The sequence below is a fragment of the Alligator mississippiensis genome, chromosome 5, assembly GCF_030867095.1.
Source record: "Alligator mississippiensis isolate rAllMis1 chromosome 5, rAllMis1, whole genome shotgun sequence".
Classification (NCBI taxonomy): domain Eukaryota; kingdom Metazoa; phylum Chordata; order Crocodylia; family Alligatoridae; genus Alligator; species Alligator mississippiensis.
In genome coordinates, this window is record NC_081828.1 from 44,072,667 (window position 1) to 44,090,543 (window position 17,877).

General features: G+C 43.2%; 1 protein-coding gene across 1 annotated transcript; it reads left to right on the forward strand.

Moving 5' to 3' along the window:
* The first annotated feature begins 4,875 nt into the window (after positions 1-4,875).
* LOC109282935 (uncharacterized) lies at positions 4,876-12,612 on the forward strand. The gene is made up of 3 exons (XM_019486515.2): positions 4,876-5,268; positions 10,054-10,084; positions 11,102-12,612. The coding sequence occupies exons 1-3, from the start codon at positions 5,119-5,121 to the stop codon at positions 11,467-11,469; spliced, it is 549 nt and encodes a 182-aa protein (XP_019342060.2). The 5' UTR covers positions 4,876-5,118; the 3' UTR covers positions 11,470-12,612.
* The last annotated feature ends 5,265 nt before the right edge of the window (positions 12,613-17,877 follow it).

Sequence of the window (17,877 nt, forward strand, 5' to 3'; positions counted from 1 at the left end):
AATGGTTGCTAGCCTGTAAAAGCAGCTGTATCAGCAGCAAGAGCTGCTGTATCAGCAGCATCTCAGCTTAGGTCAGAATTTCTTCAACCTCTCAAAAGTTTCTCAGAATTGTGTCCCTTCCTTTAAGAGCTAGTTGAAATAGAAAAATTCATAAGAGGAGAGAATTAAAAGGAACCTCCTGGTTCATCATGGACAACCATGCCCTATGCAGTATTCCCCTTCCACAAACTAATTCATCTCCTTTTTTGCCCCTAGAAATTCTGTTGGAGGCTGTTCCAGAATCTCATAACTTTCATGGTTAGAGACCTTTTAATTTCAGCCTGAATTTATTCAAGGGCATTCTGTGTTGATTTGTTCTTGTGCCAACTTGTCCTTTAGTTTAAATAGGTGTTCTTCTCCTATGGACTAAATACAGACAGTCAAAAAGCCTGAGGATGAATCGGTTCAGTCTTTGTAGGTTAGTTTAAGCTGTGTAGATTGAACTGAGAAGCAAGTGAACAGACATTCATTTTGATTCCAGAAATGCAGCTACATGCCTGCAGTGGCCCAGGCCAGAAGAAGCTGGGCGTGCTAGAGCATGAGTCCCTGCTCAGCTGCAGCAGACAGCTTTGGCAAAGACTAGCCCACCCACCCTGTGAGGGTGGGCTTGCGGGGGGAGGTATAAAGCATCCTGGGATGCTGGGGGACCGTGAGTTAACTTGAATCTGGAGGAGATCTCGGACAGAAGTTCAATAAACCAAATTAACCTAAATCATTTAAGTCTGATACTACATCTATCCAGGTTTATCTTAAACCAGTTTGGGCCATTATGCAAATGGTTTATGTGCACTGAACTTTTATTGTGTTACAGATTTGAACTAGTTTCCAATCACTTATACTTGTTTTTATGTAATTTCTATCCATGGTGTTTACCTTCCAACTCACTTATGTATTTACCTTACCTTTTTCTGTGTCAAAAAGTGCTCTCTTTACTTTGTCATCCAGGCATGTGGGTCTCTCAAGAATATTGTTTCAAACCCAATTTTTATTGTTCACCCCCCCACCCAGGCTTAGCTTGGGAATGAAACATAGCAGTCTCCTGGTCGTTTCATTTACAATTTAAGGTTGCATCACAGGCAGCTAATTGTATCTACTGAAATATCCCACTGAGAAGGGATCATATTGGAAAGTTCATTTTTATTTACCCTGCCTGTTAAAGAACATACTGCTGTTAACATGCTCATGATGGGAAACCACGTGTGTTTCTTAAGAAAGCATTTTTGACACAGGAAAAATATTAAGTAACGGCTGGAGATTTTATTGTATTTATGAGTAATTTCTGTAGCAACCTATTCTTTCCAGAACCCATTTAGCTTCAACCTTATTGAAATCTCTAAAACATTTCTGTTAGACACTGTATGTGTATTCCCCTTATATGCATATTGGATAACTGCATAATTAGGTTAACCACATAATTTTTTTCCCATGCATTATACTGTAACAAATATCAATTATTTGGATATCTTTAGATACATAAACTGCTTGAATACAGACTAAGTCTTTGGCCCTAGTCTCTGTTTATTAACTTGACTCCAATTACCTGCCTAACTGGTAAAACTGATGAGGAGACTTGTGAAGAAGCCCTGAACTGACTAGGTCCTGACAACTTCAAGGCTGGTATTACAGACTAGGGCACTCTCCTAAATGAGAAAAAGAGCCTTTATGGTGTAAGAAAAGCTTAATGCAGGCTGTACCTGTAATTAATGGGTATTGTTTACACCAATTTCAGGTATCTATATATTTTGGGTAGAAGTACACAACCTTTTGTTAGTCCCTAAGCCAATACTTAAATGTCATACACCATATCTCCCAAATTGGTATTCAAAATCCAGAACTGACCCTTTATGGCAAGGGCCCATGTTTATTTCAAATGTGCAAAATCCTCAAGCTCAATATCAATACCTGATAGAAAGCACACCAGCCTCATTAGTTATAAAGTATATAGGATAATATTGCAAATTATTTAGAAAGCATCAAGACAAATCTTTTAGAATAGCTGCCTAATTGATGCCAACAAGAACCTTCAAATACAACCCTCCCATGAGGTACAGATATGTGGGCGTGTGAATGCAAAAAATGTCTAAGACACGTGAGGCCTATTCTTGCCCCTGACATCTGTGAATGTTGCTACTGACCTCAGTGAGAACACCACTGAGCTTTTAAGTACCTGTATAGTATTTTTGGGCTACTTCGGCAGCAAGTTCTCACTATGTGCCCTAAGGCTCATTGTATATTCTAAGAGGAAGAAACTTAATATCATTTGTACTATTATAAAAATACCTTATATTGTTGCATGGGTAATTTACTGCTACTTGTTAAATATGGTCACCCTACTCAGAGCTGAACCATTCAGAGTGGAAGGGGTTATAGACGCAAGAGTCTCAAGGATTCATTGGCTGGTCCACAAAGGACTTAGTGGCATCATAATGATATACAGGTTATTGCATGGTTTGGACCTGTGGTCCATCCAAGAACAGTATTTCTTGTTTCACCTCTACTGTTGCCTCAGTAATGGTGTCTCAGTTTCTATAGTGTGACTATAATGTGCAGTAGGGTTAGAGTGCTGTTGTAGCCATGATGGCCCAGGAACCATCTGAGAGGCAAGGATTTTAGTGATATCTGTGGACATCTGCATGATTGGAAGAATTGTTGGACAAGCTTTCAGGCATTTCAGTTATCCAAAGATATCACTATGAGAGATACTGGACAAGATTCTGGGCATCAAGTGCCCTTCCTCTGGGCACTTGATGCCCTGAAAGCTTGTCCAACAGCTCTCATAACCATACAGTTGCACCAGATATCACTGAAAATCCCTGCTTTGCTATAATGTGTAGCATATATTACCTATACTCTTCAGAGTGAATCTGAAGTGCTGAAAAAAAGGAGTGTCATGGTTATGCATAATATTGCTTCAGCATTCTCCTGCTACCTTACACCAAACCTTTCTGAAGTTGTGAAATTATGACTTAGGTCCAGGTCTTGCAGGCTTAGATATATTCTTAAATTTATGCACAAAAAATAGCTCAGCTGAGGTCAGCAAGAATTATTGTGGTGCAGATAGTTAAGCCCATGTGTAAATCTTCAGAGGGCTGGGACCTTCATTCCAATTCAGGAAAACCCTTAACAATTTAGTTATCTTTAAACACGTTCTTAAGATCTCTGGGTGGGATTTTCAAAAACATCTAAGGGTGAAATCCTGGCCTCACTGAAGTTGATAGGAGTTCTGCTATTGACTAATGAGTCTGGGACTTCATTGTAAACCAAACTGTACTTGTCAAAAGGAATGAACAAGTGCGATTCTCAGTTACAGTAACCTGCTTAATCCATCTCTGGCAGCATTAAGGACCTTAACAGGAACAGAAATTGCACTTACAAAGAACATTTTGTGAAAAGCAGGAGAATTGCTAAGTGGCCTTTAAATGCAGCATCTTTAATATTTCTTTGTTTTTACCTGCAAATTTGTGTGATCTATAATGCATCTCCAGACCAATGCAAAATACAGAAATTTTGCTGCATTTTGTTTGGTGCAGCTGGAACATAGACTTCTGCAGCACAGGGGGAAAATAGCAGGCATAGATGCCAAAACTTGTAAGCAAAATCTGTCCACCTATTTCTTAGTTGGGAAAATGGATGCAATGGACTTGGTTAATTTTTTTAAATTTTTCTGCCAAAATGTCTTTTTTAAATAAAGAAAATATTTTAAAAAATGCCTCCCTCTACTTATAAGGAAGTCAAAAGCTTTTAAAAATACTTTAAGTGAAAATTTATCATCTTGATTAACTATTTAAATTATTCCCATTTTGTTTTTCAGTTGCTAATTTTTATTTCCTTATTTTCTATCTCCTTGTTTTCCTTCCATCTCTCCACGCCCCACACCCTTACTTTTGCCTTTGGAAAAAATGCATAAAATATGATTTCCGCTTTTATCTTCAAATAAAAAAATATTCAAAAATATGTTTGAAAATTTAAAAGTTTTTGAAATGGAAAAATATATTATGAGCAATCGGGCAAATAAATCAGTTTTGATCTTTGCGAATTGAAAGCCAGTTACATATTTCAAAATGTTTTGGTACTTTCTGGTTTTCCCCCTTTTAACCATCTCCACTGTGCAAGTCAGAGCAGGTAACTGCATATGTTAAGTCTCCACTTTCAAGTGTACAAATACATTTTTTGTAGCGCCAGTAAAAGGATGTCCAAACTTTTTAGATGTAGTTTTGTTAATTGATTTTGGAAAAGAGGTTCTCATTCTTTTCTGTGGACTTTCCACCTCGTTTCACTTTTACTTTATAAATCACAAATTTTTTCAAGGAGTGTTTCCCAACCGTGTGCTGTGGAACAATGGGATGCCATCAGAAATGAACAGGTTTTGCTGCAGAATTTTGCCGCAGCAATGAGCTACAATAAGCTCATAAGCATGGAGATGGGGAATGCCTTAACAGGTGTGCCATCAGAAATTTTTATTTAAGTAACTGTGTCTTGGGCTGGAAAAGGTTGGGAAACACTGCCTTAGAGGATTAGAAACCCACCTTCAGTTAATGCCATTCAGTTTTTTCATGCTGAAAGTGTGAAACAGTTTCAATCCAGATACCAGAACTCACTGTCATAGGAAACAAATGTTCCTAATAAAAAAAAAGCTATCAGGTTACGTTCAGCCTGTTGTCAGTGCTGGAACTGATGCACGTCATGCCTCGGGGCTCTTCATCTTGGGCTGCTGAAGAGGTTTGTAAACTCAGATCTAGGTTTTTTTTGTTTTGTTTTTTTTTACAGCACAGTGGTGCTGGAGTTTCATTTCAGAGCTTCAGATTCAGGCACCAAGCCAAATGAGAGTTCCGCTCTGAACTTCAGTTTCATGGGGAAATACTGGCTGATTATTTTTTTAGCAGATAAATAGTCATGAAACACTATGTGAGCTCCTCCCACTTTTAGTCAGGGAAAGCACCAGCATATACTGCTTTCCATTGCTCAGGGCTGGCTCATTCTTGGTGTGAGGAGCTCAGGAATTCTGATAGTCGTTTTTTTTTCCTTTTAAATTCTGCTACTGCTATTCTGTTTTCAGTTGTCTCAACTCCAAGAAGCAACATGGAAACAACAAATTGCCTGGAGAAGAAGAGTCCCAAAGAAAAGAACTGTAGATGCTATTGGATAGTCTGTATTTTGATTTCTCTCTTTCTTTTGACACTGGTTTTGGTCCTGTTTTGCATAGTCTGCTGTTTTACCCATCCTGCGCAGGTAAGAAAAAAAGACAACTCCAGCAAGCAAAGTATATAGAATATTTATTAATAATTATTGCTTCATTCATAGAATCAAATAATTGCAACTTTCTAATTCTGTCTTGGAGCCAATGCTTTATCCAGACTACTTTCAAAGTCTCAAAAGATGGCGCTTCCACCATTTCTTTGGGGAAAACTTCTATTCATTTTGCTTTCATTTAAAAAAAAAAAAAAATCAAGGTTTTTCCTTCTCATCTGTCCTATCTTACTGTGCCAACTGTGGCAATATTTTTTTATTATTGTTTTAAATAAACTGGCAACAATAATTAAGTGCAGGATAAGCTATGAGTCCTTTGGTTCTACATGCGTCCAACTACCTAGAACTTGATTTTGCAAGGTACTAACACCAGCTACTCCCGTTAGAGGTCACTAAGACTAATTCTCTATTGCATTTCATTATTTGACTTCAAGCTTCTGCATTTCTATGTTCTTTTATGAGGGGAGAGATAGGAGGTTCCAAAAGCTACAACTCACTGATGCAGGGAATTTTACTTTCTGGTTGTGAAACATCAACAGTTGTTCCTCCCACAGGATTCAAAAGGTACTTCTAGATGTGGTGTTTTTAGTGCCTAGCTGGGCAGCAGCCTGGCTTTCTGTCATGCAAAAATAGGAAGCAGGCTGGAACAGACCTTGCAAGGTCATCCAGTTCAGTCGCTTGCTGACAAGAAAGAGAGAGGGAGGGAGAGAGAAAAGAATGATAGAAAAGAGTTGCTCCACTTATTTACTTCTCATTGCTTTCTTTAACGAGGAAGACCAGAAGTTCATGGCCTAAGACATGCCATGAATGTCAATGTCATACAGGAGATTATTTCTATGAAATAAGGAGCACTCTCCATGCTTATGGGAATGGAGATGCTTGGCACTCACAGCAACATACTTTCTCAGAACAGAGATCTTCAAAGATTCTGACACATTTTTTTTTCCAGTTAGCCATGCTGAGTACTTCCTCCTTTGTCCCGACCCATTCTGGAATCATAGGGCAAGAGTTCAGAGACATGTACTTTGTCCAGAACTGCATTGCATGGATGGAAAATTCACATGTGATAAAGACACATGAGCTTCACCTCTTTCCTTTTCCTTTCCCCTTGCAGAGAGAACACTGTTTGAATAAACTCCAACTTCTCTAAGGCCCCAAAAAATCAAAATAATTAGGTGTGGAAAAGATCAATTTATCAAATACATCCATCTGCAAAACAAAATCCACAGTATATGATTTATTTGATATAAATGCAATGTTCAAAACCTCCTAGGTGACTTAGGAAGTCTAGGGCCCATGTTCAGTAGTGACTTTTACAATGAGGGACCTGCTTCTCAATGACTTTCAAAAAAGAGCCAGGTTCCTATAGTGTTTGGGTGATTTTGAAAATCTGACCTCAGGTTTGCTTATTTTGGTATTTCCTTAGTTTACTGTCTCGGGTCTTGTCATTGAGTGAACTTATTTACAAACTTACCGCATAGGTCCATATTGTAGCCTCTTCACTCAACAGGTTGAGAGCCATTACTCAGCACAAGTAGTTTCACTGAAGTCAGTTGTTTGCAATCTGGCCTTTATTAGTGTCTCCTCCTACCTTCATCTGAAAATGCACTTAGAAAGCAGCTGGTTTAAGAGTGGAAAGAATAAAATGTTGTGGCTGCTATGCCGAGTGTTGCAAGAGAGAAAGCATAGGTTAGTATTTAAAGGGAAATAGTAAAATGTAAGAGATTTCAGTTCTGTTCTTGGTTCTGCCAGTGTTATAGGAGATCTTGGATGAACTGGTTTGGATTTGTGCTTCCTTTTCCCTATCTGTAAATGTAGAAAGTAAATGGGGCTGTGCAAATTAATTCAATAATGCTTGCAAAGCATTGTGAGATTCTTGAATGAAAGATGTTGTAGAAGGGCAAAGTGTTTGATCAGAACTGTATTTTATGCTAAGATGTTCTGACACACCATAATTTTGGCAGCTATCTCAACAAGTAGAATGATCTTTGAACTGTGGGCATGTTGCTAAGATTATGAAAGGAAAGGCTCCTTAATTAACCAACAGCTCTTTTAATCCTATTGTCTCTTGAATAAGGAGTCATTTCTCTAAATGTTATAAGAAGATGAACAGATACTACAATGAAACCCCAGGGTTAATAGAATATAGAATTAAATGGAAGCACTGCACTGGTTATGGGAATTCAGTAGAAATCAATAGGTTCAAATGATAATACTTACAGATACGTGTGACTGTGCCCTAGACTAATTTAAGTCAATGAAAAATACTGTATGTTTCCCTATTAAGCAAATTTGCCCAGACTTGGTGTCATGGCTACAGTAAGTGGCCACAGCCATTCATGCCTAGAGATAAGGGGTCAAATCTATACCAATGCAGAAGCGTAAAAAACTTTGAAGTTCCAGGTTATTTGATTCCCATGAAAATTTGTTTAGACTATAAGCTTCATAGGGCATAGGCTGTGTTTTTAATAATAGATGTATTCCGTACTTATAAGAACAAGAGTTCTGATTCTCAGTTGGAGCTTTGAAGTGTTACAACAGCAACATCAATAACAATAGAGGATGATGATGAAGACGATGATGATGATGATGTAGATGAGAGTTGTTACTTTTCTGAATGAACCCCAGAAATAAAACAGATATTGCTACAGTTAAGGACTGATGTGACCAGCACCTCTTGGCAGGCATTCCTGTAATACCTTTACCTCAGAGGGGTACCTGTAATGACAGGTACTAATGTAATGCTCTGTAATTGGTGCTACTGTGCATTAGTGCAGATGAATGGTTTTTAAGTGATGTTAATGCACATTAGACTAAATCTGCTGCACATCAGCATGGGTTTTACCTGCCATGCTAATGCACAATAGAATTAATCTTCTGCGCATCAGGGCTAGGGACAAACATTAAAAAAGCCTGAGCCTGAATTGATTCAACCTTTGAAGGTTAGTGTAACCTGGCTAGGCTGAACCGGTTTGCAACCGTACAGACATTCCCTCCGGACTGAAGAAATGCAGGCACATGCCTGCAGTGGCTCTGGCTAGAAGCACGGGGTGCTAGAGCAGCCCTCCCTTCCCTTGCATAGTGCTGAGCTGAGGGGGAGCATGGCCAGGCCCTGGCAGGATGCTCTGATTAGGGAGGGGTTCCCCCCTTTGCTGCTTCTGGCCAGTGAGGGAGCCAGCAGGGAGTTGACAGCACAGCATTTAGCAGCCCATCAAGAAAACAAAAGTCTCTCTCATTAGTCCAAGCTTTTCTTAAACAACTTTTTCCAAGGCAGGAACAGAGGGACATTACTAAGTGACCTGTTGATTAGCTCCAAAAAACCCTAAGTGGACACTGTCCTGTTTGCTGGCTATGGTCTGTGCTGTGGGAGAGGGGAGGGTGGGAATCCCTGCTTGAGCAGCAAGCAGCAAGGGAAGCCAGGCAGAATCTGCTGTGCCTGCAATCTTTGCTGGAGCTCCAGCTGGGCAGCATGAGGAGCAGAGGGGCAGGGACAGCCCTGGTCTGGAGCAGAGAGCCCTGCCCAGGGCTGCAAAACATCTGGGATGCTAGGGGACTCTGGCTAAGTCAGGAAGGATTGCATAAACTGGGTTGCCCAAATCAGTTAAGTCAGATACTACATTCAGCTAGGTTTATCTCAAACTGGTTTCAGACATTTTCAAACTGGTTTATATTCACTGAATGTCTGTTCTGTTACAGGCTTAAACCAGTTTCTGATCACTTAAACTGCTTTATGTGTAATGTCTGTCCCTAGCCTAGGTGTCTTGTGTAGATGTGCCCAGAGAAAAGCAGAAGTAGTTCAGCTAAGCAATGCAGCAAGAACCAATTCTTTAATGCAGTGTTTCTGAAGCTGTAGGATTGTTTTCAGTAGAGATGGAGTTGTAGAAAGGACTAGCCAGGTGGTACTCAGATGGTCATAACAACTATTTTCAAGACTCTCAGTTTTCATTAAAAAAATTAGACTCTAGTTCAGGGGTTCTTAACCTTTTTTAGACTCAAGGCACCCCTCAGAAAATGTCAATTCTTTCTTTACTCATTTTTGACTACAGAAAAAATAATAGAGCAATTCTTCTGTTCCAAAGAACTCAGAAAGATCAGATCAAGCCACAATGTTTTTAACACTATGCATAAATCCCTAGTCAAAATCTCTGGGTTTATCTTGTTTGCACACCTAAGAGTGCTAACATGATGCGGCATTCTGCAGTACCCTTGAAAGGATGTCCAGGCAAACCAAGATGCCATGATACCCTTATTGAGAATCATTGTTCTAGCTATTACAGTAATGAAGAAAACCTTTAAAATGAGATGGAAGTATGAACGATATAGTTATGCCTACCTAAGTAAAGAAAAAGTACCTTTTTAGAATCATAGAACCGAAGGACCAGAAGGGACCTGTAAGATCATCAAGTCCGGCCCTCTGCCATGGGCAGGAAGTTATTGGGCTCAGATGAGTTACATTTCCCAGGCTGTATGCTTGGGCAAAACCACTGACATTCAGATGCTTGTTCTTAGGTAGTCCAAAACCATCCCAAATATTTAAAAGGAAAAAAAAGCCTGAGAAAGAGATGCCAGTTGCATTAATTGACAGCTGCTTTGTCAATAGAAGGGGGCAGGCAATTGAATAAGACCATCCTGTCTCCTCTCATAAAAGAAACGGTTGTCCCCTGTTTGTGATTGCTCTCACAGGTAAATTGAACACTATCTGATACGTATGAAAGTCACTGTTTACATTAACCAATATAATAACTCAAACTTTTTTTCTTTCTGCAGACTTCTGACATCTGCTGGGTTCATGCAACTTGTAAGTATCAAGGCACTGGAGTTGCTTTCTAGTTTTGTTTCTTTTTACCATACTTGTATCTCACCAAAGGTGACTATATCAAAATAATATGATCACCAACATATTATTGATACCATGCTAGTGCTCAGAAGCTCCACTACGATGGGTGTTCCACAAACACTTAGACCCAAAGTGTTTGCAGTCTAATACTGGGTGCACTTTGGTTCTAACTTCTTTACATCATAAGATTTTAACCATGTACCCAGCATCCATGAAGAGACCTACAAAAACACACCATTTGCTGGTCACAAAGACAACAACCTCTCACTTGATAAAGAGGGTAGGATAAAGTGGGGCAAAGCATAGCTGGCTCCTTATCTGTGGTGATCTACACAAGGTATGCTGACTTCCATGATCCAGGCAGACTGAAACAGGAGGTGGAATAACCACACCCACCTGCTGATATAAAGCAGGGAGAGGGAAACCTCTCCTTTCAGCTATGGAAGAAGGCTTGAGCTTTCCTGTTTCCCTTATTTCAACCTCTGATTGTGTCCAATGGAGCCAAGCTGATCTACACCAAGCTGAGGGTCTCCTCCATGAATTGCAATCCACCATTTCTTTGTTTCTCTCTAGAAATGAGCCTAGACCAAAACCTGGGCCTTGAAGACTCCCTTACTTCAGGGTGTTGGTCTGAATCTTGGTTGGGATCTTAAATAATTTACCAGAACCCCCAGTTCCAACCATTTTAGCTGATTTGAACCTTATAGCTCAGGTCCTTTCTCTAGAGAAGATCTTCTGAGAAAAACCACATGAATGCTCCTTCCCTTCTTCCTCATTTCTTAATTATAACCCAGGCTACAAAGAACTCAAACCAAAGAGGTGAAAAAGTGGTGAGAAGAGAGGGAAATGAGCCATGGAAAGTATTAATAAAACAACAAGGGAAAAGCTAGAAAATGGGCTGGACTTTGAAATAAAATTAACCAACTTGTTTTTTTTCCTTGTCTTTTTTGCCCTTCTCCTTTGGCTTGCGAATGGAAGGGCCTTCAAATTCCACTGGCATCGTTCGCTGGAAATGGAACATGACAAACTGCAGTAATTCAGTGCAGAACATCACTGAGAATAATCATGATATGTTGGAGATCCTGCAGGATGGCTTGTACTTTGTGTACAGTTCAGTGCACCGTCTCAATAGTATTGATGATGACAATTTTACGATAATGCTGCACAGTAAGAATTACTTGCTTGACAAGGTTACTGGGCCAAAAGGTGGAGACACATCTTCCACAATCAGTTTTGGAAGACCACATCTCTTGAAGAAGGGGGAAAGGCTGTACCTTTTATTCAATAACAATTTGATGTACATCTCAAGAAATATAACTTACTGGGGGCTGTTCAGAATGCACTAGGGTTCCACTCTTGAGTGGCTCCTGCCACGCTCCAAGGAACTTGCCGTTTTTCTCCATATCAAACCCAAGAATAAAGCAGAGGTTTTTCTAGCAGTCCTCTACTCATCTTGTCAAGGTGACTAAAACAGGCACTCAGTAAAGACATGGCTTTGTGATACCGGTAACAATGATGGATATTGTCCAATTGTCACCAGAAATGAAAACAGACAATTCTGGAACAACATCGTGAATGCAGGAATGAAACATCTTGATACAGGCGAGGTGCCAGTCAGAAAGTCTTGGGAAAAAATAGTCACTACATCCTGCTGTAGTGCAGAGTATATTAACATTTCTGAGCTATAGTAAAGTCCTGCTGTATAACTGGCTGCATTTTAGAGGTGAAGAAGAGCTATCACCATTGATACATTTTGTGAAGTGACTTGGGGATCCTTTTGGTGTAAGCTGCTGTATATAAGCTTGCCACAAAGAGTCCTGTCTAGGGACCAAACAATTTAAAGCTAAATTGGGATTGAGGGACAATTCCTAAATCACCTAGGACTTAAATACAGCTTCTTTACTTTCTGTCCTTTTCTCACATTTATATTTATCAAAGGAAACTAGATCTTTCCCAGTTTCCCTACAGTGTGTCATCTTCACCAATGATTCACAGCATACAAGGATTTCAATCCAGAGCAAATAAAGATAGCTATATTTTCTTTTAGAACCATGAATCCAGAGCCATGGTCTTAGCCATTTTGTATCTACTGTTCTAACACTGAACTTAACAATTCTGTAAAAGTGGTATAAGGCAACATCTGGCAGACAGGGGATTGATCATGCTTGAAAAACTGTTAATGCCTAGTTGCCTGATACTAGATGAAGTAGATAGAAAGAAACACCTGTGGGATTCAGGGTCACCTTTTGATGGGAGTGAATAATTGTAGTAAAAAGCACAGAGGGGGCAGCATATGCTATCAGTGTTCAAGACTGTGATTGCTGAGTTCTATTCTTGCCTCTCTACTAACTCCCTGCATAACCTTGGTTAAGTTATGCCCATCTCTGTGCCCCCATTTTCCACTATGTACATCAAACAACAATATATATATTTCCCTACCTCACAGGGATGTTGTGAGGCTCAAATAAATGTTATAAAATGTTTCAAGATACTCAGATTCAGCTGTGTTTCTGGTCAGCTGTTGTGAGGTATGGTTTCTGTTCCTTGACTGGGCAAGTACTCCCAGTGCTTGTTTTCTCACAAATAACCCTATTGAATGATTGCAAACATGTCAAATTTTCCTTGAAACAAATTACAGGAAAAACAAGCACACAAACTCAAACAAAACAGAGGTGGGTTGAGGGAATCATGATTTAAGAGTCAAGGGTGGGTAGGTGCTTATAACTATTATGATTTTATTTTCTATGTTTTGTGACTTTAAACAACTAGGCACCTGCTTTCCATACAGGGGGCTGCTAAACAGTGTTCCATTTAATACAAACCATTCCCGAGGAGATGGACACCCAGCCAACCACACACACACACACACACTGTGATCTCTTGTGGGAAACTGGTTTGTTTTGTCTGACTTTTCTGATGCCTCTTAATCTCAAGATCTTGTTCAAATAGCAAATGTACTTTTTCCTTGTTTCTGGACAAACAAGGCAGTTTACAAAGGCCACTCTTTTACGCAAAACTCCATTGGTTTCTGCCAGTGTTAGGGCTGCAGCATCTGACCAACAATCCTTCCATTTGTAAGCAGGGATACTACTACTTATTGACTTGATTTCCAAGTAAGGCAGTAAGTATCAGAAAATGTTAAGGCCAGTTTGAATGCATTATCATCATGGAAGCAAGGTGGCAGGGAGCTGTACTAGCCCAGGAGAAATTAAAGAGGCTCAATCTATCCCTCCTAAGAAAAAAGATTGTGGAAGCTGAACCATCATTCCTTTGGTTGTAATCTGCTACTATTAGCCTGGCTGTGGTTGGAAGGCCAGGAGAAGGGGGGGAAGTCTCTGTGCTCAAGAGAACATTAGATTTGCAACTGGCTCTTGCACCAGGAACAAAGGCTCATCCTCCCTCCTGCCTGCCCACCTGAAGAAAAGCACCTGCTGCAGCGAAACAATGCTCATCAAAGATTTGCATATGAAAAGCACTGTTATTGCTCCTTTGCTGCTATTTTTGGTAGTAATCAGAAAATGCGTGCCAGTATGTTGCAAAGGTGATCATAACTGACTGGTTGATACTGAGCAAGTGAGGAATCCTGTAAAACTACTGCTATCACTAATGGTCCAGAAGCATGTGGATGCATGATGTGAAGAACCTTTTAATGGTTTGGCTTATGCTGGCCAGGTGAGGAATCCCTTATCACTTCTACTAGCAGTAAAAACAGGGAAAAGCATGGGTGTGCATTGCTAAGGATATGATATCCATTTGGTTCAGGATGAGTGGGAAAAAAAACCCCTGTTTTTGAGTTGCATGCATATTTTAATTATCACTGGCATGGTATAGGACTCTACAGTGGTTTTCATTTAAAAAAAAAAAGCATTGTATGCCTGAGGTTCTCACACAGTAGTATCTGAGATGCCACAGTCAATTGCTGCTCTAGATCTAAGAGGTAAAAACGTTGGTGTCTGAAATATAACTGTGTGTTAACCTGACAAATGCTACCTTTAAATGGAAAATCCAAGATGCCATCAGTGGCAAAAAGAAAGGCAACAATCTGATGGAAGTTTATAAACTGCTCTAAGTTTAACTCTTTGCATTAGAAGTCACTAGTCATTCTAAATTAATTAATATGCATAGGCACCTCACCATTGATGCTACACTCAGGGAACTTTCCTGCATCCCATGAATAACACAATAATGAAAGCTCTTCTGTTGAGTTAACCATGCCAGGAAGATCACAAGTTTCAATGTCAGTTTTCCTTTTAGCCGGTTTCTTAAATTATAGTCAAAAGAACTGAGCTGTGATCAAGCCATATTCACCTCATGCATAGTTCTGCTTCACCAGCAAAATGCAGGGAGGCAGAGAGAGCCAAGAAATGACTGGGAGCAAGAGATAGAGGAAGAGAGAAAGATGGGAAATATAAGAAAGGCTTATTATTGGAAGGTAACCTCTGTCATATGAAGACTGTGAGGGCAACGGGCCGCCGTCATGGGTGCAGGCGGAGGATAGGCACGATAGGGGGGCAACAACACCCCCTCAAGAAAGCCACGGGCCAGGCTACTCACCCCTGGGAGGGACGGCGGCGTCGGAGCTGGGACCGCAGCAGCAGACACGGCCGCCATTACGGCTGCGCGAGCCGGTGCTACGCCAGCTGTTTAAACAGCTGTTCCTGATAAGGGGAGCAGCTGAGCCAATCGCAGCAGCCGCAGCAGCTGCCGCGGGAAGTTTAAAAGCCCCGACAAACCCCGCGGTAAGGGGGAAGCCAGAGGAGGGGAGAGGAGGCGTGCAGCACATCGCTGACGCTGCGGCTTCCCCAAAGCCAGAGCCTCAGGCAGGCAACTGGGCATCAGCCCAGCAGCTGAGGCGAGAGCTGGGAGCCCCGGTGGGGGCAGGAGGAGTGACCCCCAGGGGTTGCTGGGACCAGAGCAGCAACTCGGAAAGTTCCCCCATCCCTGAGGAGCAGTATTTTTTGAGAACAGGGGAGAGAAGAAAGGAAAGGACCTGAGCTAGCGGCCGGGTCAGGCGGAGGCTGAGCCAGGCTGCCTGAAGACGACCGTTGGTCTCGGGGAGGCATGGCCGTGAGAAGGGCTGCAAGTAGCGGCGGATGACCATCTCATCAACAAGTGACCGGTTGGCGAGTGGACGGGGTGAAGGGGTGGCAGAGCCCTGTGGAACATCTGAGGACCCAACCGTGAGTAACCCCCTTCACGTCAGGCAAGCCCCTCTGGCAGAAGATCTCCACTGAACCCCTCCTTCGAATCACTTAACATCAAAGTCGTGGCAGGCAGGATGAGGGGGAGGGGCTACCAGACGAAGGGTGGTACTGGACGTGGGGCCCACCGACGTCACAGTGGTGCATTGGCTGGGAAGCTTGGCGACAGTGTCAAGGCCCGTGGTGCAAAGCCCCACCCGGGAATAAAAAGACAAGATGCAGCCATCAGGGTTGTCCCAGGTGGACCTGTTAACTCAAGCGGTTCAGGCTATGGGGCAGTTGTTGGCGGTTTAGCAGTTACAGGGAGCGAATCAGCAGGAGTGGATACAGCATAGTGCGACCCACTTCAGGATGCCCCGTATGACTAAGGACGATGACCCTGAGGCCTATATTGAGGCCTTTGAGCGGACAGCCATTCAAACGGGGTTGGACCGAAGCCAATGGGGCCACCAGCTGAGCAGCTTAGTAATCGATGAAGCCCAAGCGGCATACAGGGCACTATCCCGAGAGGAGGCCCAGGATTATGAGGCCATCAAAGCCGCGATTTTGTATCGGCTGGAGATCTCCCCCGAGAGTTACCGGCAGGCATTCAGGGCGCGCAAACCAAGGGAGAGTAAACGACCCCGGGGCCTACTGCAAACGCTCCGGGATGCCCTGCAAAAATGGTTGCCGGTAGGCAAATTTGATTGTGCGGGGGTGTTGGACCAGATCTTACTGGAACAGTTCCTCTGGGACCTAGAGGAAGACACCCAGAGGTGGGTGTGGAGGCATCAACCTCAGTCCACTGAGGAGGCCTGGCGCCTAGCAGAGGCCTTTTCGAACTCGGAGAAGGAGAAAGGGAGTGGACGAGGCTTCCAGGTCTTGAGAGAAGGCTCGGGGGGTGAGGCAGAAAGCCGGGCAGCCCCTAAGAGGACTGCCCCAAAGGGGGTAGTTTGTTATAAATGTGGACGCACGGGACACGTGTCCCGGGGCTGCGGAATGGGGCTGAGCGAGCTAAGCCGTGGTCCCGTAGCATTCCTGCCAACCAAAGAGAAGGTCAGGGAGAAGAGCACAGGAGAACCCATGGATTGTGGTTTGGGGTTCACCAACCCAGAAGAAGCGTGGAACCGTCCCATTGTCACAGCCTGGGTAGGCGGTCAAGCAGTACGAGCAATGTTAGACACAGGATGCTCTCAGTCCCTGCTTCGGGCCGACCTAGCCCCGCTGGGAAACAAAAGAGAGGCAGGGATCATCAATATGACCTGCATTTTAGGTGGGGAAATGCAACTCCAATGCTGTTACATACCTGTTAGGGTGATGGAGTTCCGAGGCGAATTATGAGTGGGCTTGGCTCCTGCCCTAGCCTGCGAGATGATCCTGGGCCGTGAATGGGGACCCTTCTACAGGGTGTTAGAACGGGTGCAAGCCATGGAGGAGGAGAGGAGGCGAATTAGAAGAAGGGACGGATGGGCAACAGAAAACTTGGAGCCTTTCCGTCAGGAAGGCGGGGAAGGCATTAGTGTGGAATCCCTGGTGAGTGCGGCACAATTCCAACAAGCTCAATGGGAGGACCAGGAGCTCCAGCGGCTGGGGACCAGTGACCCCGGAGAGGGAACGTCTCGGAGACAGGAGGCCTTCGAGGTAATAGGCGGGTTGTTATATTGGGTACAGAGGGAAGAGGGAGGCGAATTGAAAGGGAGGCAATTGGTGGTCTCGTCTCCCCTACGTCACCGTGTTTGGAGGCTGGCCCATGCCTCACCGCTAGGGGGTCACCTGGGGTGCACCAAAACCCGGGCTAGATTGGCCCAAGAGTTTTTTTGGCCACACCTACGTGAGGATGTGGACCGGTGGGGAGCTGCCTGCCCGGAATGTCAGAAGGCTCAGGAGTGGGGGCCGCCTAAGGCACCCCTGAGACCCATGCCGATAATTGAGACACCGTTTTCTAGGGTCGCCTTGGACGTAATAGGTCCTCTTCCTAAGTCGCACAATGGCTATCAGTATATACTGGTCCTGGTGGATTACGCCACCCGATTCCCGGAAGCGGTCCCACTGGGCTCCATTACAGCCCCAAAAGTAGCGGAGGAGCTTCTTAAATGGATAGCCTGGGTGGGCATTCTGCAAGAAATACTGACTGATCAGGGAACTAACTTTATGTCAGGGGTGATGAAAGCCCTTTGCAAGACCCTGGGCATCACGCAACTAAGAACATTGGTTTACCATCCCCAGACCAATGGCCTGGTGGAAAGGCTAAATGGTACCATCAAACGGTTGCTGAGGCATTGTGCACAGGAAGATCCCCGATGGTGGGATACCCTGCTGACACCTCTACTGTTCGCCCTGCGGGACGCTCCCCAGGAATCAACCCACTATTCGCCATTCCAATTAGTGTATGGCCACAGCCCTAGTGGCTTGCTGCAGGTGGTCCGCGAAGAGTGGGAACGACCGATGGGGTTGGGGGTCTCTGCGGAAGAGTACCGCCGGGACCTGCAGGATCGTATTCAGAAGGCCCAACGGATCACATGACATAACGTGAGGGAGGCCCAAGAATGGCAGGAGACCCACTACAACAAGAGG

Bases quoted from the DNA above. Each gene is read 5' to 3' on its own strand.
- LOC109282935 (XM_019486515.2), top strand. From the start codon at position 5,119: ATGGAAACAACAAATTGCCTGGAGAAGAAGAGTCCCAAAGAAAAGAAC. The intron at 5,269-10,053 runs GTAAGAAAAAAA...TTCTTTCTGCAG, and splicing joins GTTTTACCCATCCTGCGCAG to ACTTCTGACATCTGCTGGGT. The intron at 10,085-11,101 runs GTAAGTATCAAG...TGCGAATGGAAG, and splicing joins CTGCTGGGTTCATGCAACTT to GGCCTTCAAATTCCACTGGC.